The sequence below is a fragment of the Spea bombifrons genome, chromosome 11 (genome assembly GCF_027358695.1).
Source record: "Spea bombifrons isolate aSpeBom1 chromosome 11, aSpeBom1.2.pri, whole genome shotgun sequence".
Lineage (NCBI taxonomy): Eukaryota > Metazoa > Chordata > Amphibia > Anura > Pelobatidae > Spea > Spea bombifrons.
The window spans coordinates 37,486,349-37,510,836 of NC_071097.1; the positions used below are offsets into that span (position 1 = coordinate 37,486,349).

Consider the following 24,488-nt stretch of genomic DNA (forward strand, 5'->3'; position numbering starts at 1 on the left):
TCTACATTGGTTGGCTCGGGGTGATGTGAATTGCAGAGCAACAGCTGGATCTGTGGGGGGCACTAAAACAGGGGTAGGCAATCTTCGGCTCTTTTCATGTTGTGGACCACATCTCCCATAATGCTCTTACAGTCATAATGCTGGCAAAGCATCAAGGGAAATGTAGTTCACAACATCTGGAGAGCCGAAGCTTGCCTACCCCTGCACTAAACCAACCCGCAGATGAACTTAAAGGTGTCAATAAAGAGTTAAAAGAGCATCATTAAGCTTTATAAATGCGCCAAACGCAACTAATCCTATGTTTCCCGCCGCAGGAAACGGCGCATTTTCATTAGGCGTTAAACGCCGGATCACGGTGTGTTCAGATAAAACACTTGGCTGGAGGACGTCACGCCGCTGTAGGTGTCGGCGTAGTGACCCATCTTTGGACACCCGGCGCTGGGGCAAGTTCTGCAGCCGCCCTGCGGGGAAAAAGGAGATTGGATCAGGAGGGAAAGCCCCAAATTACTCCCGGGTTAACCCCGTAGCTCCAACTTCCGCATAGAGTTTAAAACAAACAAAAACTCTTTGGGGGTCATTTTTGCCCCCTGCCCCATAGGGTTGACCGTAGTTAAAGCACCATAAAGTTCCTTTGCCTCGTGGAATGGAGCTAAATGTATTTTTTTTGGAAAAAGCCCCTATCTAGGCCCGCCCAAGCTCCCTTTTGGGTACCCGAAAAAAGTGCAAACTGTAGGGAAAACACCCTTTTCTTTTGAATGGCCCATCCACAGAGCCCTCGGTACCCAATAAATGGCCCAAAAAATAAAACAAACCGACCGATGTCCCAATCACAATGGACTAACCAAGAAGCTGTAGATCGTTTGCTGCAGCTTCCTGCCATTAAAAAATATATTTTTATATATCTTACCCCACACAGCGCTTCGGAGAATACTTACAGACTGAAAGGTGGGGTAATCAGCGCAGGGGTAGCTGGTATAGAGGTCGGGGTTGGTGATGCTCTCTGTATAGTACCGGACGGAGCTCTGGTGGTTACATAGCAAGGGGCTCGCGGCATCTGTGAAATAACGTCTTATGTATTTATAGTGGATATTAACCGATTACTGCTTAAAAACATAAAAATACAGAAATACGAATTAAATAAATAAAGATTTCATCCACTGAAAACTGGTTTTCTTGGCATTCATATTATCCTCCCGGGCAGTGATCAGAGACGACACCGTAAAGGCTTTCCAGTTCTAGAATGTGAGCCCACATTCACTCTCTTCCACCCTCACTCACTCTCTCATACTCTCACTCATTCACTCTCATTCTTGTTCACTCTCTCTCACGCTCTCTAACAGTTTCTGTGCCTTCTCTGTCAACCGCTTCCGCATCTTTTTGTTCTTCTTGTATCTTCTCCTTTTCATCTTCTCTCTTTTATCTTTTGTCTTCTATCTTTGTCCGCATCTTCTGGTGGAAACTTCTGCCAAAACGGCAGCTCTTCCTGTGACGTCCTCTCGCTCCATCCTCCAATCGGGTCGGAGGACGTCATCACAAGCGCCCCAATTTTGCCGGAAGTTCACCTTTGAGCAAAATGGAGGTGAATTCAGTGACATCCACTCACTTGATTGGAGGATCGGGCGAGGGGACGTCACTGGAAGCTCGGGCAATCGGTGGCATCCTTAGGTGAACTTCCACCAAAATCGTTCTAGAAAATATTAGATAAAGAAAGCGGAAGTGGTCGGCAGAAAAGGTAGGGAAACATTTAGAGAGCATGAGAGCGAGTGAATGAGCGCATAAGAGAGCAAGTGAATTTCTTTTAAAGCTTTTTGCTTCATTTTCATCCACTTCATGGGGGGTTTGGCCTTGTTTCCTTGCTTTCTATGATGTTAATTTCTTAATTTATATGAATAGAAATTTACCTGCAAATATCTGTTCAATGGTTAGGTCCGAAGGGACCGGTAAACCAGCATTTAAGGGGCATTCAGGCATTTGCTCTCCGCCGTTGGGGAAGAAGTCCAGGTGGCCGATGACCTGACTCATTCCAAGACCTGAAGACATGTAAGAATTACCAAATGGGCATAAAAAGCACTAAATCGCTTTCAATATACAATACTTTCAGAATTTTGGAATCTAATTTGAAGGCTCCTCTCCGAATGGGGGCCGTATTGGCCCACCAAATGTACAGCCGGTACTCTTTGAATAGCGTTATTATATGTGGCGGTGTTGCAAGCTGAAATCTCTTTTAGGTATGTTTTGAGTGAATCCCACATATTAATAGATATTTTTGTAGAAGGGAAATTTCTGGATTTCTACAAATTATCAGCAATTTGAAGAATAAGGATTTCGTGATGATGGCAATGTGCTTTTTCTATATTTAGCCAAGTCGGTTTTCCTTTATTTCCAGTAGCTATAGCGAGATTGCGAGAATAAATGCATTATTTAATTTTTTTTATTTTGTTTCCAAATGGATGTTATCTAATGTATCTTATTTATTGAAAATGTATCTCTGTGTAATATATGTGTCATATTTATGATATTATCTGAAAAAGATGAAGCAGTTTTTTATAATGCCACCATCTTTATTGTTGAAGTTCGCTTTTGATATAATATCTCATATTTAGACCACATTTGGAGATCAGATTTGATATTATTTCATTTCTTAATTATAATCTAGAAATTAAATAATTTAACAAGTTAGTAAATTTGATACCACGGAGATATTTAAATACCCTGGTCACCAATCCAAATTATATTTAGATTTGAAAAATTCTTAGATCCACTTCTTTGTATGATTTATAGAAAAAACTTTATTGGTTCGAGTGTTATTAGGCTCTCATTAATTAATCCTTTGATGTAAGATATTAAAGAATTAGTCACAAAAAGTAAAATATTATATCTAAATAAACTTTGTTTACCTAATGTTATAGCATTTTATGTTTATGATTTGATTTGATTGACATCAGCAATCAGTTTCAAATCCTAATACAATTTGTAGCGGTAAAAAGGGACAACCTTGTCTTGCACCATTTTAAATGCAAACCTTTGGGGAATTACACATTCCAAAGTTGTGGGAAAATTAAGTTTGCCAAATACGTCCTGTGTAATATCTTGGTGCCTAATAAATAAAATAGTGTTATTTATTATATATACTAATAATTAATATTATTAATTTCTGGATAAAGAAGGAGAGGAAGGCACACTTTTTTTTCTGTATTGGTTAAGTTTAATATGTCAACGCGTTTTTGTAGGTGGATTGAGTCAAGAAATGACATAATATAATTGTAATAGGCTGAAAGGTTTGTGGATTGTCATAGATATTATACTATTTTTATTATCAAAATAAAGCATCGACTGTATCATTTGGATTGTATATAAAGAGATCTTCTTTGGTTTTATGACATGCTTTTTTTTCTCATACATTGGCTCAGCAATTTTCAGTCTATGGATGATCCAACCATCATGATACATTTACCATTACAATATACAGTATGCTCACCTAAATTGGGGATAAAAGGAGCGCCATTAGTGTGGATGATATCAACCAGGTCAGCGTCAGACAAATCCAAATGGACCTCGGCAGGAGTGTTCTGGAAATAAGGCTGAGCTGGGTCCAGTCCTTGGAAATCGGAGCAAGAGAGATGTAATGAACAGACCCAGGAGACGGACTGCATGTCATGGGTGGGAATAACAAAAAGAGGTGTTTTCCTGCTCTCAAGAAAGAAAGAAAAAAACACAACAGGTTATTTGTGTTTTTTGGTTGATCTCTGATCTCGTTACCAGCTCCAATATCCATTAAAATAGAATAGATTCTGGTCTCTCAGTAACTTTTTTCCTCTTTAAAAAAAAAAAACTTCCCTCCCTTTATGTGTTTAAATGTCTCCCATCCTCTCTCTCTCTTTCTCTCTCTCTCTCCCCCATCTCGTCTAACCAGAAGAGTTAAATGTCTCCCTCCCTCTCCATGCCACTAATGCCCCTGGCTATCTAACCCAGCACCCTGCTTGCTTTTTCCACTCCTTTGTTGCATTGCCTGCTTAACCTGCTTATGTGACTGCAATCCTCTGGGATATGTGAGCGGATAATAATGCATTAATACAATCACTGAATTGAGACAATAGGATACTATTGTACGTTTTCTATTTCTCTTTGTATTTGATATGTTTTGCTGTATATTGGTATAAATGAAACATCTTTCATTGCGATCAAACCTTGTTTATAGATTTTGTACTGAAGCGCGTTTTTTCTGTTTTATTACTATGGTGTGTGCATTGGGGAGACGCGCATTCTAATTGCTGCTACTCGTTATATAGTGAGACACCGGGAAGTAACCACTTGTGTTAGTCAGAATCTGTGAGTGAGTGTGTACGTTTGTGCAAATAGGAGAATGTGTGTAAAGTATGCGTATTCAGTAACTGAGGAGGGGAGTAAGGGCCAATTAGACCGCTTGACTTTACTTGCCCCCTGGGCAGAAGGTGGCAACCATCCCCTGGCACTTTGGCCTCACCTGATGCCCTTTTGATTCCTTTCTTTCTCCTGCCGGCCTCCCCTACGGCATGCGCGCCCATACTGTGGCCGATCAGGTGAACATTAGATGGGGAATAGCCAAACTTTTCCTAGCACAAAATACAAAGAGGTTCCTGGTGATTCTGAAATAAAATGGGTCCAGGAGAAAATATGACAGACGTTGGGCGAAGCCCACGAGTCTCCAACCACAAAAAACAAAAAATGCAACTCCTATAAACAAGTTTAAAAAGCAGATATTAACCCGTGCATTGCCGGAGAGATTAAAAGAGTGCCGATTCCTCATCCATGGATTCTCAGCAGGTAATTATTTTTTTAGTGCCACGGAAGTGGACAGCAGTTTTGGTAACTTGGTGATACCTCGCCCTACCATGGGACTTGGAAGTTAGGGGGTAGGTTGGGCTTTCTTTTTAAGTTTTTTTTATTTTTTGTAATTTTACCCCTAAAAAAACATGGATGGAACTGGGGGGTCGCAGGATGGAATCCGCGTCCCACCAAAGGGGCCGCCACACAGATTAACTCCCTGCACACGACAATCAGTGTTTTTATGAGACACCTAGACAGAAACTAACCCACCCCGACAGAGATCTGGAATCTTTATTTTACCGAAAGGACGTCCAAAAAATAGGCCACTTCTGCCCCCACCACGCGGATGTTATTGGCGGCTTGTGAGTACAGAGTTATGGAGCCGCCACTCCAGTCGACGGAGATGCAGTTCACATCCTCCACCTGCAGAAGCCTCTGTAACAAAAAAAGGGAAAGATGTTTGTGATCACACCTGGGACGGCACCTGCACATCTCAACTCTCATCATCCTCAGCCCATTGAGTGCCAGGAACGCCACTGTGCCCTGGGCTCCTGGAGGGGGCCACCTCCCCCGGGTTAACCCCCCATATTAACAAAACATCATTCAATTTGTTAGATCTTTGTAAGATCAACTGTTTTTTTTCGTTAGATCTACTCTTAAATATGCAATATTAACAATATTTTTCACGGGGGGGGCTAACCCATAGCCAGCCCCCCCTCAACAAAAAATCATAATCAGTAACATTTTGTTGAATTTTTTGTTGAGGGGGGTCTGGCTACGGGTTAGCCCCCCCCTGAAAAACATTGTTAATATTGCATATTTTAGAGTAGATCTAACAAATTGAATGATCTTTTGTTAAAATTCTCAATATGGGGGCTAACCCGGGGGGGGTGAGGGGGCCTGGCCTTGGAAGGGGTTCTGTTTTTGGGGAGATGGGTACAGGGGACCAGCTCATTTATACTTTTTCTGCCCTGTTGATATTGTGAACGAATGAAGTAAAATACTAAATGATGCTTCAGAAGACGGATCTCGTGACGTAAGAATGAAAGAGCGACAGCGTCCGAGACCCTTTTTTCGGGGTTAATGCTCGTCTCCGAAGGTTGCTAAGACGTCTGCATTCCGTGCCAAACGCTGGCGGAAATTCTATCCGTTCTTACCCTGCATATTTCCACGATCAAGGCCATCTCGCCGCTCTGAAAGAAGCCATGAATGATAAAGCGGGTCTTCCTCGAGGTGCTGAAATTGGAATTGGTGATGGAGGACGGCTCTTTGGCGCTGATAATCTGGGAAATCAGGGGTAAAATAGTGTTAATACCAAATAAAGAGAGCTCTCTGTAGATGCCATTTACCCCCCTGCCTGCGTCGGGGTGGGTTGGATGTCGCTGATAAGACAGACTTTGCTTCTATACATTATCTGCCGGGAATGTGACTTCTTACTGAAACCATTCTAAAAGATATAAGGTTTGCAACTAAGAAAATAGCTTTAATATTTTTTTCCTTCACCCATCGGTATATCGGAACCTCTGCGGATATCGATTTCCAATTATATTTGTATTTATTACAATATTTTGAGAACAAATATATTTTTTTATTTAAGTCAAAAGCTCTTCACTCCTATAACGCCGATCATAACACAGAGTATGGATCAACTTGCGTCTCTTCTAAAGTCAGCGTCAGGATTTAAATTTAGGTTTACATTTTGTGTGAATGTTACTTATACTTTCCTTACTAACTTCTTACAAAGTTAATCAAGTTTACAGATTTTCAATAATTAAAGTTCGGGTGTAATATTTGGGGTAAGTTTGAGACAAAAGGGTTGATTCACTAAAAGTTGCAAGTAAAGTGGGGTTAAAAGTCCCCATAAATCTTGCCTACATCTCTAGATACGTGTTCCGCGTGTTGATATGTGCATGACAAGAACAGCCCCGTAGGGAAAGAATTGGACGGAGGGGCCCCATGAATGAAGTGCCGGACGAGGTACCCCGTGGAAAGCCTAGTGTTAAGGGTTAAGGCATGACCAGGCAAAAATTTAGCACCTAAGGTGTTAAGCCTTTGAGGCACGTGCAAGACCAGAAGGGAGGGGGTAATTGCCCTCCCTGAGGGGGTATATAAAGGGGGGGTTTATGCTATAGGGTCAGCATTTTAAAAAATATTTCCCGCCCATCCCTCCCTGATTTTTTGCATTAGCCGGGGGCTCAGGTTTTTTACGCTGGTACGGTGCAGGAGTTAACCCTCTAGGTGCGGTTACTTGTGGTGCACAGAGGTGTAAGTGCAGGACACTCCGGGGGCAGCTGCCCCTGTGAATCGTAAGGTCATGTGACTGCCGCGCTGGGGGACGCCGGCAGTTCCAGCAGGGATACAGGTGGACACGCCCATACCAGCAGGGATACAGGTGGATACGCCCATACCAGCAGGTTACTTCATGGTTATGATTGGTTATCATTGTTGTTGTTATTTTGTAAAATGTTTATTTACTGGGCCAAAATATGTTTGGCTAATAAACGGTTATAAAGTTATCAATGTTGTAAACATTTAATAAAGGTTGAGTGTCGCGGTGCTGTGTTATATGCGGGCCGCACCGCGGACAAATAAAATCCATAGTTGACAATTAACCCCTTAATGACAAAGCCCGTACATGTACGGGCTCAAAATGCATTGTTTTCAATGGGTTTAGGGACCGCCCATTGTCCTTAAGGGGTTAATAAAGTTTTTTGAAATAAAGAATTGTCTCTTGTTTTATTTAGAAGGGGGGGGGCGACACTGGACGCTACTTCATTCATGTCCGTGTTCCTGAGGCTGCTCTTACCTGGTAGCTGTCCCGATTTTTCTGGGTGTAAAGAAGGAAACGTGTGTCGATTACATCGGGGGGGCTCGGCTCCGCGGCGATCGGTCTTTCTGCCGTTCCGCTCCAAGGTGGACCATCAGGAAAGCACCCAAGTCTGTCGTAGCAAACCTCACCGGCTGCAACGACAATAGATAAAGCCGTATCCATGGAAACCCATCACAGGATACATTGATCACAGGAGCAAATGTAACACGTAACACGGGAATCGCTATAAGTGCCGTGTAAATGGCGACGCGTTTCGCCTCCCTTCTGGACACCAAAACACTGATAAAGCTAAAGCTCGGACGGACGCACCGTCAGGGGGTCACCAGCAAGCTCCATGGGGGGGACGCCGGCAAGGGAGGTCTATCTGGTTTATTTCTTTAAACATTGATTCATCTTTAGTTATTTCTGCAAAGAAATAGAATGGCTAAAAAAAGAATTATTATTATTATTTTACCTTTCGCTGATCGCAGGGCAACGAGAAACAACCCCCAGAAAAGTAACATCTAGGGGAAAAAATAATAGGATTTGGTTTATTTTCTGGAAACTTTTTTTTTTTTTTTTTTTTTAACACAAAGATCCTTTCTGTAAACAACGGAAAATGCATGCGTTTTGTCTAAAATCCGCGTTCTTGCATAGAGAAAGCTCATAGAATGATTACTTTATTACCGGGGGACCAAGGCAACCACTTGGATCCATCGCGGGACCTCCTGACAACGTTTCACCCCAGTGAGGGGTCGGCTCGCTTATTCAGCTTGAGGAGACCCACCAGTGAGGGCAGACGAGGACCCCTCAACCCCACCAAGTCCATCATTAAGAGATAATTACGTCTCTGTTTCTCCTGCTGTAACAACTCAAACCTTAATCAGCCATCGGTCTCGTCTTAGATTCAGGAGCCGTATGTCTATCCCGCGCATGTTTAATCCCCTCATTGTATTACCCTCTACCACTTCTGCTGGGAAGCTTTTCCCCTTATCCACTACAAGTACAATATATTGCCAAAAGTAATGGGACACCTGCCCATTACACCAACAGGGGTTTTCGAGATACAGAGACATTAATATGGAGTCGCCCCCCCCCCATTGCAGATATAACGGCTTCCGCTCCTCTGGGAAGGATTTCCAAAAGATTTTGGGGCGTTTCTGTGGGATTTTTGCCCGTTCATCCAGTAGAGCGTCTGTGAGGTCAGGCGCTGATGTTGGATGAGACGCCCGGCTCGCAATCTCCGTTCCGGTTCATCCCAAAGGTGTTGGATGAGGTTGAAGTCGGAGCTCCGTGCGGCCGGTCAAGTTCTTCCTCCCCAAACTTCTCCAGCCGTGTCTTTATGGAGCTCGCTTTGTGCGCCGGGGGCCGTCACTCTGGGATAGAAGAAGAGTTTTCCCCCCAAACTGTCCCCACAAAGTAAATAAATAGTTCAGTAGATTCCATCTAAGTCTCTGACTCTCTAATTCACGCATAAATTGTTTGTATTTTTCATAATTTTGATCACAAATAATGAATTTAGAGTTTTCAGCCCAATACAATCCGAATGACATTTCATTTAAATCAGCAATGTAAGAAATAACAACGTTATAAATCTGTCTACAATAAAACGCGAGTATTAGGAGCCTCCATGCCCTTCCTAAATACACATTTTAGGGTAAAAATACAAGACGTGGAGAGAGCCGGAGTACCGGCAGCAGATCCAGTACCTGCGTTAAACGTGACGAGTTCACTCACCTCTGCGTCGTCGCGGTAACACGTAGTCCGGGGATGCGATCCGCAGGGATTTTAAGCAGAGGAAAAAACTTCGTGCCAACTTCCTATTATTTATATTTCCAAACAGTGGAAAAATATTCAGCCAAAATAAACTCTATTTCTCCTATTTTATTTCAAACAACCGGTTCCTTAAAGAGGAAGTTCCCTGAAAACAAATATTTGTCCGTTTGAGCAATAACCCCAAGGCTGTATACGATAATAACCGAGCGCTTATACAGTTACATAACCCCCAACACTGTATACAGTAATATAACCCCAAGGCTGTATACAGTAATATAACCCCCCAGCGCTGTATACAGTAATATAACCCCCCAGCACTGTATACAGTAATATAACCCCCAGCGCTGTATACAGTAATATAACCCCCCAGCGCTGTATACAGTAATATAACCCCCCAGCGCTGTATACAGTAATATAACCCCCAGCGCTGTATACAGTAATATAACCCCCCAGCGCTGTATACAATAATATACCCCCAGCGCTGTATACAGTAATATAACCCCCAGCGCTGTATACAGTAATATAACCCCCAGCACTGTATACAGTAATATAACCCCAAGGCTGTATACAGTAATATAACCCCCCAGCACTGTATACAGTAATATACCCCCCAGCACTGTATACAGTAATATAACCCCCAGCGCTGTATACAGTAATATAACCCCCAGCGCTGTATACAGTAATATAACCCCCCAGCGCTGTATACAATAATATACCCCCAGCGCTGTATACAGTAATATAACCCCCAGCGCTGTATACAGTAATATAACCCCCAGCACTGTATACAGTAATATAACCCCAAGGCTGTATACAGTAATATAACCCCCCAGCGCTGTATACAGTAATATAACCCCCAGCGCTGTATACAGTAATATAACCCCCAGCGCTGTATACAGTAATATAACCCCCCAGCACTGTATACAGTAATATAACCCCCAGCGCTGTATACAGTAATATAACCCCCAGCGCTGTATACAGTAATATAACCCCCAGCGCTGTATACAGTAATATAACCCCCAGCACTGTATACAGTAATATACCCCCCAGCGCTGTATACAGTAATATAACCCCCAGCACTGTATACAGTAATATAACCCCCCAGCGCTGTATACAGTAATATAACCGCCCCGCGCTGTATACAGTAATAAAACCCCCAGCGCTGTATACAGTAATATAACCTCCAGCGCTGTATACAGTAATATAACCCCCCAGCACTGTATACAGTAATATAACCCCCAGCACTGTATACAGTAATATAACCCCCAGCGCTGTATACAGTAATATAACCCCCAGCGCTGTATACAGTAATATAACCCCCAGCGCTGTATACAGTAATATAACCCCCCAGCACTGTATACAGTAATATAACCCCCAGCGCTGTATACAGTAATATAACCCCCAGCACTGTATACAGTAATATACCCCCCAGCGCTGTATACAGTAATATAACCCCCAGCGCTGTATACAGTAATATAACCCCCAAGGCGCTGTATACAGTAATATAAGCCCCCAGCACTGTATACAGTAATATAACCCCCCAGCGCTGTATACAGTAATATAACCCCCCGGCACTGTATACAGTAATATAACCCCCAGTACTGAATACAGTAATATAACCCCAGCACTGTATACAGTAATATAACCCCCCCAAGCGCTGTATACAGTAATATAACCCCCAGCACTATATACAGTAATATAACCCCCCAGCGCTCTATACAGTAACATAACCCCCCCAGCGCTGTATACAGTAATATAACCCCCAGCGCTGTATACAGTAATATAACCCCCAGCGCTGTATACAGTAATATAACACCCCAGCACTATATACAGTAACATAACCCCCCAGCGCTGTATACAGTAATATAACCCCCAGCGCTGTATACAGTAATATAACCCCCAGCGCTGTATACAGTAATATAACCCCCCAGCGCTGTATACAGTAATATAACCCCCAGCACTGTATACAGTAATATAACCCCCCCAGCGCTGTATACAGTAATATAACCCCCCAGCGCTGTATACAGTAATATAACCCCCAGCGCTGTATACAGTAATATAACCCCCCCAGCGCTGTATACAGTAATATAACCCCCAGCGCTGTATACAGTAATATAACCCCCCAGCGCTGTATACAGTAATATAACCCCAGCACTGTATACAGTAATATAACCCCCAGCGCTGTATACAGTAATATACCCCCCAGCGCTGTATACAGTAATATAACCCCCAGCACTGTATACAGTAATATAACCCCCCAGCACTGTATACAGTAATATAACCCCCCAGCGCTGTATACAGTAATATAACCCCCCGGCGCTGTATACAGTAATATAACCCCCAGCGCTGTATACAGTAATATAACCCCAGCACTGTATACAGTAATATAACCCCCAGCGCTGTATACAGTAATATAACCCCCAGCGCTGTATACAGTAATATAACCCCCAGCGCTGTATACAGTAATATAACCCCCCAGCACTGTATACAGTAATATAACCCCCAGCACTGTATACAGTAATATAACCCCCAGCACTGTATACAGTAATATAATCCCCAGTGCTGTATACAGTAATATAACCCCGCAGCGCTGTATACAGTAATATAACCCCAGCGCTGTATACAGTAATATAACTCCAGAGCTGTATACAGTAATATAACATCCAGCGCTGCATACAGTAATATAACCCCCAGCACTGTATACAGTAATATAACCCCCCAGCGCTGTATACAGTAATATAACCCCCCAGCGCTGTATACAGTAATATAACCCCCAGCGCTGTATACAGTAATATAACCCCCAGCGCTGTATACAGTAATATAACCCCCAGCACTGTATACAGTAATATAACCCCCCAGCACTGTATACAGTAATATAACCCCCAGCGCTGTATACAGTAATATAACCCCCAGCGCTGTATACAGTAATATAACCCCCAGCGCTGTATACAGTAATATAACCCCCCAGCGCTGTATACAGTAATATAACCCCCGGCGCTGTATACAGTAATATAACCCCCCAGCACTGTATACAGTAATATAACCCCTATTGGTCGGCATTGAAAAAAATCTAGTTTCTCATTTTGTTCCAGTAAACTCCCCTGATAGTCGAATGACCCCAATAACTAGGACTCACACCCCATTTTTCCCAATAAAGACACGTTTATTAACTGCAAATATATTTTTCCACAGCTTTATTAACAATTTACAATTTACCAAAGTCATTGTCAAAACAGACCATTGCAATTGAACAACAATAACATTTACCCGCAATAAACAATTACCCCCAAAATTATGAGCAATGTCAACATTATAAACATTGCCCCCCCAACACCATAAACCAAGTGCCCCCAACCTAACCAAACATCCATTGTAGGGTGTTACAGGGTCTCCGTACCCAAGGCTGGGTCCCCCTGTTTGAGGGCCGAGGAATCACCAGTCAGTCCCTCATACGGAGCTCCTGCTATCCACGGATCAGTCTGACCGCCATTCACAGTAAAACAAGAACTTTATTTACAAACACACAGAACTTTATATACAATCTCAATTCAATGAGCACCGAACCCAACTCCCATCAGTCACATCCCACCACAAATCCCATCAGTATACAGGGGATGTATCAGGTGAGGGGATTAAGGGATACGATGGGTTCCCCCACCTGTGTTATCCCCCCCTGTAGTGCGGGGGCCGGCGGGGCAGATAGGGCTGTGCTGGCTGATTAAGAGCCCCAGCCGGGTTACCTGATCGTCTCTTTGAAGGCCGGAGCTGCAGCCACATTCAGTCTCTGGGCCGGTTACACAATAAACACACAATATAAAATATCACGAACTGGACACGGACGCTCCATGACCCGGCTACACTTCATATGAACATATGAGCCTGGCCCTGTCACATAGGGGCTTCCCAAGACACCCCCCATGTTCTGAGGCATCAGACTAACTTTAACCAAGTCAAATTAGTTATTCCAAACCAGAACCCTCTCTACCAAACGACTTAAACTATCCCCGGCGCTGAGACAAAACGGGGAAAACAAATAAATCAACAACTACACGGGACCGTAACGAGCGGGCAGGTGGGACAGAAAACGTTAGTGAAACCACATAACAAAAAATGGCTCCCCTTATATCCCTAACACCCTTAACCCCACCCATAACAACGTATACCAATTAAACCAAACTAACTCCTTTAAGCCCACCTCCTAGCTCTGTCTACACCCAATAATCTGAGCTGCTCCATTGGCTACATTATCCGCAGACCCGGAGCCGCCGTTGCTGTCAGTCATGTGATATTTTGAGTGAGTTTCCTGGTTCAATCACCACACTGAGCTGATGCTTTATGGCGATGCTAATGAAGTCCGTTCCTCCATAGACTCTCAATAGTCAGGGAGTCTGATTTGTGATTAAGACTGAGTCATTCTAACGCACACCACAGGGCAGTATGATAAGGAGTTTTGTTGAGTAGATTTGGATTTGGATTACAGATACAAATTACTAACGTATGCTGGCGCAGATACAGAAACATTCAGCCTCGAAACGGAAAAAGTGGTTCAAGTTACTGCCTTTACGATGAGCCCAGTGTGCTGGACGGTGCCCAAATCAAATAAATCCAACTCCCAGCGAAGGTAGGTGAACGATGACATTTAGGGAAATTGGCTCAAATCACTTAATTTAGGAGAACATAAAGCCAAAGCAAACCGAAGTTCCTAAATAATAAATAATACGTGTCAGAACTGTCTCCATAAAGAAAAATTGACTTTAAAACCGGAATGTCAGCTCTGCTGCCGAGCTGCAACTCTAACTCTAGTTATAAAGTTAACAGATGATTATCCAGAAGTCTCTGTGTTTTACCCGGCGCTCGGAGAACTGAGTTCTAATAACCCCGGGGTTCACAGGGTATCCCCTCCGACTCCCCTGGACTTATCTGCACAGCCTTCGGGTTATGGTGCTTTACAGAGAGTGATTACTTGGAACAAGCAAAACCCGGAACCTGCTGGTAGATCGGCCCCCGGCGGCCCCCGTCCAGTCGCCCGTTTCTCCTGCTGTAAAGACTCAAACCTTAATCAGTCGTTGGTCTCGTCTTAGATTCAGGAGCCGTATGTCTATCCCATGCATGTTTAATCCCCTCACTGTATTACCCTCTACCACTTCTGCTGGGAGGCTGTTCCACTTATCTATAGTCAGGAGCCATATGTCTATCCAATGCATGTTTAATATGTTTCTTCCTGGAGGGAGAAGCCAAACGGCAAATGATTTCGGTAAACAGGAGAAATGGTCAGAGCTGTGGCAATTGGCGTTTAATGCGGATAAATGCAAAGTAATGCATCTGGGGCAGAAACCCCCAAACAGCGGAGTATAGAATATCTGACACGGTCCTAACCTTAACGCGCGAGGAGAGGGGTTTAGGGGTAATCATTTCTGAGGATTTAAAGGTAGGTAGACAATGCAGTAGAGCCGCAGGTAATGCGAGCAGAATGCTGGGTTGTATAGCGAGAGGTATTAGCAGCAGTAGAGAGGGATTGTGCCGTTGTACAGAGGACCGCTGAGACCTCACTTGGAGTATTGTGTACAGCACTGGAGACCGGATCTCCAGAAGGATATAGAAATGTTGGAGAAAGTTCAGAGAAGGGCTACTAAAATGATTCATGGATTACAGGATAAACCTTACCAGGACTGGTTAAAGGATCTTAACCTATATATATACATTGTGCTCTATACATATATACTGTACTATATATATATACATTGTGCTCTATACATATATACTGTACTATATATATATATATATATATATATATATATACTGTGCTCTATACATATATATATACTGTACTGTATATATATACTGTGCTCTATACATATATATACTGTACTGTATATACAGCCTGGAAGAAAGACGGGACAGGGGGGATATGATAGAAACATTTAAATACTTAACGGGAATCAACAAGATAAATGATGAGAGTTTATTTAAACGGAGAAATAAAACCACAACAAGAGGACAGAGTCATAAGCTACAGGGGGCAAAGGTTTAATGGTAACATCAGAAAATATTACTTTACGGAAATGGTAGTGGACACATGGAATAGCCTTCCAGCAGAAGTGGTAGATGTTAATACAGTAAAGTCATTTAAGCAAGCATGGGATAGGAATAAGGCCAAGCTAGATAAAGGATAAGGACCGGGGACTAAAGGAAAGAACTCAGAGGTTGGGCAGACTGGATGGGCCGACTGGTTCTTATCTGCCGTCACTTTCTATGTTTCTAGGTCTCGCGGTATTACCCTCTACCACTTGACATCACATTCTAAATACAGAGACATTTAAATGTCCCCCCCTTTGCAGATATAACAGTTTCCTCTCTTCCTGGAAGGATTTCACAAGATTTTGGGGAGTTTTGCCCGTTTATCTAGGAAAGCATTCATTCAGACACTGATGTTGGACGCAGTGGCGGAACTACCGGGGTCGCAGGGGTCGCGACTGCGACCAGGCCCTGGAGTTCTGTCAGTCAGGGGGGCCCAAGGGGTGCCGAGCGGTTGCTGAAAACGAGCAACCGCTCGGCAACTTTTGGGCCCCCCTGACTGACAGAAATCCAGGATGCCTCCGCTCCCTGCCGCCGTCGCCGCTGCTGCCGCCGCCGCCGCCTGCCTCAGCGCTGCCCAGAGTGCAGTGTTGGGAGCGTGAGGCGTTTGTCTCGGGTGCCGGCGCTTCCAGAGCCGGCCTTAGGTGTTCTGGCGCCCTGTGCGGACTACTCCACACAATCCACACACATACCAATCCACACACATACACTAATCCACACATTATTATTATTATTATCTTTTATTTATATAGCGCCAACAGTTTACGCAGCGCTTAATACAATACATAAATTCAAGGGATCTGACAAGACAAGAATTGACAGACTAAGACAAACCGATACATTTGGTGGAGAGAGCCCTGCTCGCAAGGTTACCAATCCACACATATATACCAATCCACACATATACCAATCCACACACACATACCAATCCACACACATATACCAATCCACACATATATACCAATCCACACACATACCAATCCACACATATATACCAATCCACACATATACCAATCCACACACACATACCAATCCACACACATATACCAATCCACACATATACCAATCCACACACACATACCAATCCACACACATATACCAATCCACACATATACCAATCCACACACATATACCAATCCACACATATATACCAATCCACACACATATACCAATCCACACACATACCAATCCACACATATACACCAATCCACACATATACACCAATCCACACATATATACCAATCCACACACATACCAATCCACACACATACACCAATCCACACATATACACCAATCCACACATATACCAATCCACACATATACCAATCCACACACACATACCAATCCACACACACATACCAATCCACACACATATACCAATCCACACATATATACCAATCCACACATATACCAATCCACACATATACCAATCCACACATATACCAATCCACACACACATACCAATCCACACACATATACCAATCCACACATATACCAATCCACACATATATACCAATCCACACATATACCAATCCACACATATACCAATCCACACATATACCAATCCACACACATATACCAATCCACACACACATATATACCAATCCACACACATATACCAATCCACACATATACCAATCCACACATATATACCAATCCACACATATACCAATCCACACATATACCAATCCACACATATACCAATCCACACATATACCAATCCACACATATATACCAATCCACACATATACCAATCCACACATATATACCAATCCACACATATACCAATCCACACATATACCAATCCACACACACATACCAATCCACACACATATACCAATCCACACATATACCAATCCACACATATACCAATCCACACACATACCAATCCACACACATACCAATCCACACACATACCAATCCACACATACACCAATCCACACATATACCAATCCACACATATATACCAATCCACACATATACCAATCCACACATATACCAATCCACACATATACCAATCCACACACATATACCAATCCACACACACATATATACCAATCCACACACATATACCAATCCACACATATACCAATCCACACATATACCAATCCACACATATATACCAATCCACACATATACCAATCCACACATATATACCAATCCACACATATACCAATCCACACATATACCAATCCACACACACATACCAATCCACACACATATACCAATCCACACATATACCAATCCACACATATACCAATCCACACACATACCAATCCACACACATACCAATCCACACACATACCAATCCACACACACATATACACCAATCCACACACACATACACCAATCCACTCTCACTTAATGCTTTCCTACCTTTCCTCTTTTCTCCTTACAGCTCCTTTTCCTTCTCTTCGCTCCTCTTCTTAGTTCTTCTGTCTTCTTCCGGGTCAGAGGGCACGGACAGCGGTGGGCGCGGCTTCAGTGTTGTGCGCCGGGATCTGACTGCTAACCCCGGCGCACAGCAGCTGTTGCCGCGCGGATCACAAGGGAGCGGTATCGGAGGTCTTTAACAGACCTCCGGCTCCCTTGAGTGATTTTAAGCCGGGTTCAAGGGAGATCCTTGAACCGGCTTAAAATCACTCAAGGGAGCCGGAGGTCTGTTAAAGACCTCCGATACCGCTCCCTTGCGAGCCTGCTCCTCCAGCGGCGGACATTGCTGTCCGTCTCTGGAGGGGTGCCGGGTGCCCCCCTGATGAGCGGCACCCGGTGCGGACCGTCCGCTCCGCTAGGCACGCTGCTGACGGCAGCGGTACGCTACGGTGGCGTCGGACCGCGCGGCGGCGGCGCCCCCTGGAGTGTGGCGCCCTGTGTGGTCGCACACCCCAAAGGCCGGCCCTGGGCGCTTCACGCTGAGCGCCGGCATATGACGTCATATGCCAGCACTCAGCAGTGAAGCGCCGGCACCCGAGACACACGCCTCACGCTCCCAACACAGGAGTTGACGGTAAGTGACCTACAAAGGGGGGGTAGGGAGGGAGTGGGTAGATCGTGAGAAGGGGGGGGTAGGGAGGGAGTGGGTAGATCATGAGAAGGGGGGGTAGGGAGGGAGTGGGTAAATCGTGAGAAGGGGGGGTAGGGAGGGAGTGGGTAGATCATGAGAAGGGGGGTAGGGAGGGAGTGGGTAGATCGTGAGAAGGGGGGGTTGGGAGGGCGTGGGTAGATCGTGAGAAGGGGGGGTAGGGAGGGAGAGGGTAGATCGTGAGAAGGGGTGGTAGGGAGGGAGAGGGGAGATCGTGAGAGGGGGGTAGGGAGGGAGAGGGTAGATCGTGAGAAAGGGATAGATGGGTTGGGGGTGGTGCCCTTAACAGATTCTCGCACCGGGGCCCTGAGGTTTCTAGTTACGCCCCTGGTTGGATGAGACGCCCGACTCACAATCTCTGTTCCGGTTCATCCCACAGGTGTTGGATGGGGTCGAGCTCGGGGCTCTCTGCGGCCGGCCAAGTTCTTCCCACCAAACTCCTCCAGCCGTGTCTTTATGGAGCTCGCTTTGTGCGCCGGGCGCCGTCACGCTGGGATAGAAAAAGGGTTTTCCCCCCAAACTCTCCCCACAAAACTTGAAGCCGAGCATCGTCCAAAATGTCTTGGGATGTCCCCTTCAGCTCACCGTACAGAACCCCAACCCAATCGAACCTTTGTTGGGATGAACTGGAACAGAGATTGCGAACCTTTGTTGGGATGAACTGGAACAGAGATTGCGAGCCGGGCGTTTGATGGATTTTTTCATGGTATTGCGACTGCCCCTGTAAGGTTCTGGTAATCTCCATATTCTGTCCTCGCAGGAACCCGTTTGTCATTTGGCTTGCGCAGCTGTTCTGTTACTTTATGTTATTATACGTTGGCTGCCTTCAGTGCTTATCCTCGGGGAATCTTGGAGAAGACCGATGGGTTACTGGAGGACAATGGAGTTTACTCCTACACGGTTATAAATGCAAACAAGTAATTAAAGAATAAAGACCGAGAGCTGAAGAAAGACAGAGGAGTCATGAAGATTCAGAACAATCGACAGAAAGAATACTGAGACATCTCCCATCAGACATAAAGAACCCAATCTACAGAACTAGACTAGAGAGTCCCAAACCAAGATGGTGAGAGGACTTCTTGTGAGCTTTGTCCTGTTTGGCCTGATTTCTGGACAGGACCAGATGTAAGATATTTAAAATGTATTTCATTTCGTCACATTTTATGCTGTGGAGGCCATTAATTCCCGCGCGGAGTTATTCTACGATGTCCTCAGTTACCGTGGACAGTGTGAAACGATCGTCCGTAGTCACTTTGTAACAATTTAAGAATGTTCTTCTAAACATTAAGATTTGTTTCTCCACGGGTGCAAATTCCTTCTTTGTGCAAATGCCCCCTTCCTCTAGGTGGAGCTGTCCAGGAATGTTAATTACCCCTACGATTATATCTTCAGATAACTCGGTGACAGTAACGTAGGTTGGAAAATGACCCAACGCGGCAGGTTCCTCCTTGCGGCTCGTAGCTTCGGTTGTGAGGTTCAGGTTTTCTTTGACATCATCATCGTTATGTGACTTGTGATGGGTTGGTTTCTTCTCAGGAGGTATCTGGTGACGTTACCGGCGGTCCTGTACGACTCCAACATGGAGACGGTCTGTGTCCACCTGATATCCCCAAGTGCAAATAATGACCTCACTGTTACTCTACGGACTTTGTCAACCACCCTCATCATCATGAAGCGATCACACACAGGGGACCAGAACCTGCAATGCTCATCTTTTAAGGTAAGAATGTTACTTTTTTTGCCCAGACCGGGCCTTCAATACTACTTTCTGCTTTGGGACTGTTACATCCCAAGTGCGTTATTTTACATTTATCTGCACCCTTCCTTTATTTCACTTAAATCACTCGCCGTTTGGCTTGTTCCCCCAGGGGTGTCTCCCCTGCCGCAGGCCTTTCACTAGTAAAAATATTAAGCATTATGGGTCCTTAAACTGAACCCCGCGGCTGGAAAGTGGAATGCGTTGGGGCAGGGCACACACTGACTTTCACCGCTCTAGTTGCCATAACCTACTTACCTTCACAGGTTCCGCCGCCGACCGGGAACCCTGATGAAGTTGCCACCGTAGAGGTATCTGTTGGGGGTACAGTAGAGAGTAAAAAAGTTCTCATCAGACCACCGGAGATGGGAACGTTCATCCAGACAGACAAACCCATATACCAGCCCGGACACACAGGTGAAGTTCCCTGGTCTGGGGGTGGGGTGGTGGGCATTCAGCCATCGATTAACCCATTATAATATTCCATCTCTTCTTTTAATTGAAAGGACAAACAAAAAAATCCATGCCAAAACATTTTAGCCCCTCTAGTCGTTTCTCCTGCTGTCGTTGGTCTCGTCTTAGATTCAGGAGCCGTATGCCCATGCATGTTTAATACTCTCACTGTATTAAACTCTACCACCTCTGCTGGAAGGTTGCTCCACCAGCCTCTCAGTGAATACTTTCTTATATTACATCTAAGCCTCTTATTTTATGTCTTGGTGTTTCTCCTCCATCAAAATTACCCTTCCCTCCTGTATTTAAACGCCTCTGTCATGCCCCCTCTTTATTGTGTTAGCTCCAAGCGGTATATGTTGACAGTGTATTTGGGGGCCCCATGATGGCATCTATACATACTGGACAATATAGACGTTTGGCCCTTTAATATGTTGTCGTCTCCTCGGGATCCAGGTCACTAGCCTCGGCATGTCAAGTTTAGTTTGTGAAAGCTTCTGTCCAGTGAAGATGTGAAATTCGCCAGCCGTGTCAGTGAGGTTATTGATGAAACTGACAAGTGATGACATGAGGGTTATAAATATAATATTAATTCAGGAAAGAAATGGATATTATATTAGGTTTCTATTTATTTTCTAGAATATAATATAATAATATAATGTAATATAAATAATATAATAATATAATGTAATATATAATATAATAATATAATGTAATATAAATATATAATATAATAATATAATGTAATATATAATATAATAATATAATGTAATATTTATAATGCAATAATATAATGTAATATATATAATATAATGTAATATATATAATATAATAATATAATGTAATATATAATAATATAATGTAATATAAATATATAATATAATAATATAATGTAATATATAATATAATAATATAATGTAATATTTATAATGCAATAATATAATGTAATATATATAATATAATGATATAATGTAATATATACTATAATAATATAATGTTATATTAATAATATAATAATATAATGTAATATATAATATAATAATATAATGTAATATATATAATATAATAATATAATGTAATATATACTATAATAATATAATGTAATATAAAAATATAATAATATAATGTAATATATATAATATAATAATATAATGTAATATATATTATATAATAACATAATATAATAATGTAATGTAATATAAATAATATAATGATATAATGTAATATATATAATATAATAATATAATGTAATATAAATAATATAATAATATATATAATAATATAATGTAACATATATAATATAATAACATAATATAATCATGTAATGTAATATAAATAATATAATGATATAATGTAATATATATATATATATATATAATAATATAATGAAATATAAACAATATAATATAATGATATAATATAATAATATAATGTAATATAAATAATATAATAATGTAATGTAATATAAATAACATAATAATATAATGTAATATATATAATATACCGGTATATATATGTGTATATAATAATGTGATATATTAGTTAAATGAACTTTCTAAAATAAGTTTGTTACGTTATGTGTCTCTAAATATCTCATTCATCCAGTGATGATCCGCATCGTTCGTTTTAACAAGAACCTGGTCGCCGATGGTCAAGCGGTGCGTATTTATATATTTCCCAATAAAAACTTCAGTCTCATTTACAGGGGAAGCGGTGTAAAAACGCCAGCATAAAACATTTCCCCATTTTTTAAATAAATCCATATACGTTGAAATTTCCCTGTATTAGCCTCTACCACCACTGCTGGGAGGCTGTTTCACGTATCTACCACCCTCTCAGTAAAGTTCTTCATAAAGAATTATATTTATAACACCGGGAATGAAGACACTCAATCACTATGATCCCTTTTAGTGAGATTTTCAAACATGGATTTGGGGGAGTTTGTATCTTTACACTTTAATAAAGGTCACTTCTGACCAATGAGAAGGTCCAGATGTAGTTGATCTTGTCCGAATTCTGACCGAGAGTCCCGAGAGGTTTCGATATAAACAGGGATATTTATTATTTACTGCATCGTATAAGCAGATGCAGGCAATGGAGGAGCGAGGCACAGACTCAGGGACCATGTGTCGGCTCGCCGAACTCGTCCTACGATTGGCTCTTTTTGTTGGCGATTCACAAATAATGTTATTTTCTCCCCTCTCTTACAGATTAAGCTGATTGAACTCACGGTAAGTGTTTCAGTAGCTCAAGAATCCTACAGGAATGTAACAACTTTCCAGAATGAACAGAAGAAGCTCTGACCGTTCCGAATCCAAACATAAAAGGGGTAAAGCACCATATTCACGAACAAATATTAGTGAAAAGACCCTTTACGAACCCAGCTTCAGTGCTTCCTGACCCTTTCTGTTTGGGGCTAATCTACGCTATATAAGTAATTTGATAATTAAACATGTTTTTCCAGACTGCTAGCCACCTGTTTGGTCGGAATGTCCATTTGTGTTGGGTCTTGGACAAGAATAATTAGCAGCTAACATATCACATGACATTTGAGGACCGGTAAGATTGGTTTGGCAGGCTTCATCACCCCCCCCCGGCTTAACCATGCCACCTTTGAGGGCAAATTACTTTTGCCGTGTGAGTCCCCAAACTTATACCCAAAGAGTTCTTTTACTTCTGGAGAACGATAACGTCTTTTTTCTCCTGGTTGAAGGACTCCGTTGGAAACAGGATTGGTCAATGGACGGATGTGCGACCTCAGGGGGGCATTGTCGATTTGACCTACACTCTCGCTAGCGAGGTTGCACTGGGGGAATACACGGTAACGGTGAAGGATGAGAAGCCATTAACCTTCAAAGTGGAGAAATATGGTGAGGAAAGAGCAAGTGTGATGTCCATCTTTTATTCTGCTGACATAATACGTTCCCAGCGGTTTTATCTCGTCGGTGCCACACTTAGAATGGCCCAACTCTAAATTAAATTGCTTTGTTTTCTAAGTTAAAAAGTGTAGTCTATACATGGACACGAGCTCTTACTTCTTTCTACATGAAGATGTCAATGAAGGACATTCCACCATCAGGTGGTCTCTTCCTATCCATCCTCATCGTTCTATTCTTTCGCCATGTCACAGTTTCCCCAAGGTTTGCTCTTCCTGTAGATGCCCCTCGTGGAATGACCATTCTACAGAAGAGCTTCTCTCTGACCGTTTGTGCCACGTAAGTACTTGATTTAGGAGACCCTTGTCCACCCTTTTCATATGAGGGCCATACCAGTACAATGCAGGGTTGGGGGTATGTCATGAAATTAGTAACAGAACCAATGGTACAGACGCGTAGTTGGGTCGACGGCGGAGTAACTAAGCCTTCTGTCCTCAGTTTCATACATGGAAACCCGGTGAAAGGTCACGTGACCGGAACGTTGTGCCGGGAAGCCCTTCCTAACAGCGGGACGTCGGACATCTGCAAAACCATCGACGGAAAGGTGAGGAGCACTGATTTGGGTTTATCACCATGGCAACCAAACAGTCCCATCAGCAAACATACTCTATTAGTTGATATAGTGATAAAAATCACACCAGAATCACTTATTATTCCAAAACCATAACCCATAATTGTTGTCAATCTTCAATTCTGGGAAATGAGGCTCGGAACAAAAAAAAGAAATCAAAACAGAAGCCATTTTTTTTTATAGTAACAAGAAGTACATCGTGATTTGTAATTCCCCTTACTTTGGTG

The 24,488-nt window shown here is 42.8% G+C and overlaps 1 protein-coding gene across 1 annotated transcript; it reads right to left on the reverse strand.

Annotated features, from left to right (window-relative positions):
- Nucleotides 1-307: 307 nt before the first annotated feature.
- Nucleotides 308-10,539, reverse strand: LOC128468588 (pancreatic lipase-related protein 2-like; the record flags this gene model as incomplete). The annotated part of the gene is made up of 9 exons (XM_053450343.1): nt 308-461; nt 936-1,054; nt 1,902-2,030; nt 3,479-3,598; nt 4,484-4,592; nt 5,107-5,241; nt 5,964-6,089; nt 7,613-7,767; nt 10,515-10,539. Coding segments are annotated over 9 exons (1,029 nt in total), but the record flags the coding sequence as incomplete, so codon positions are not given.
- Nucleotides 10,540-24,488: the final 13,949 nt, after the last annotated feature.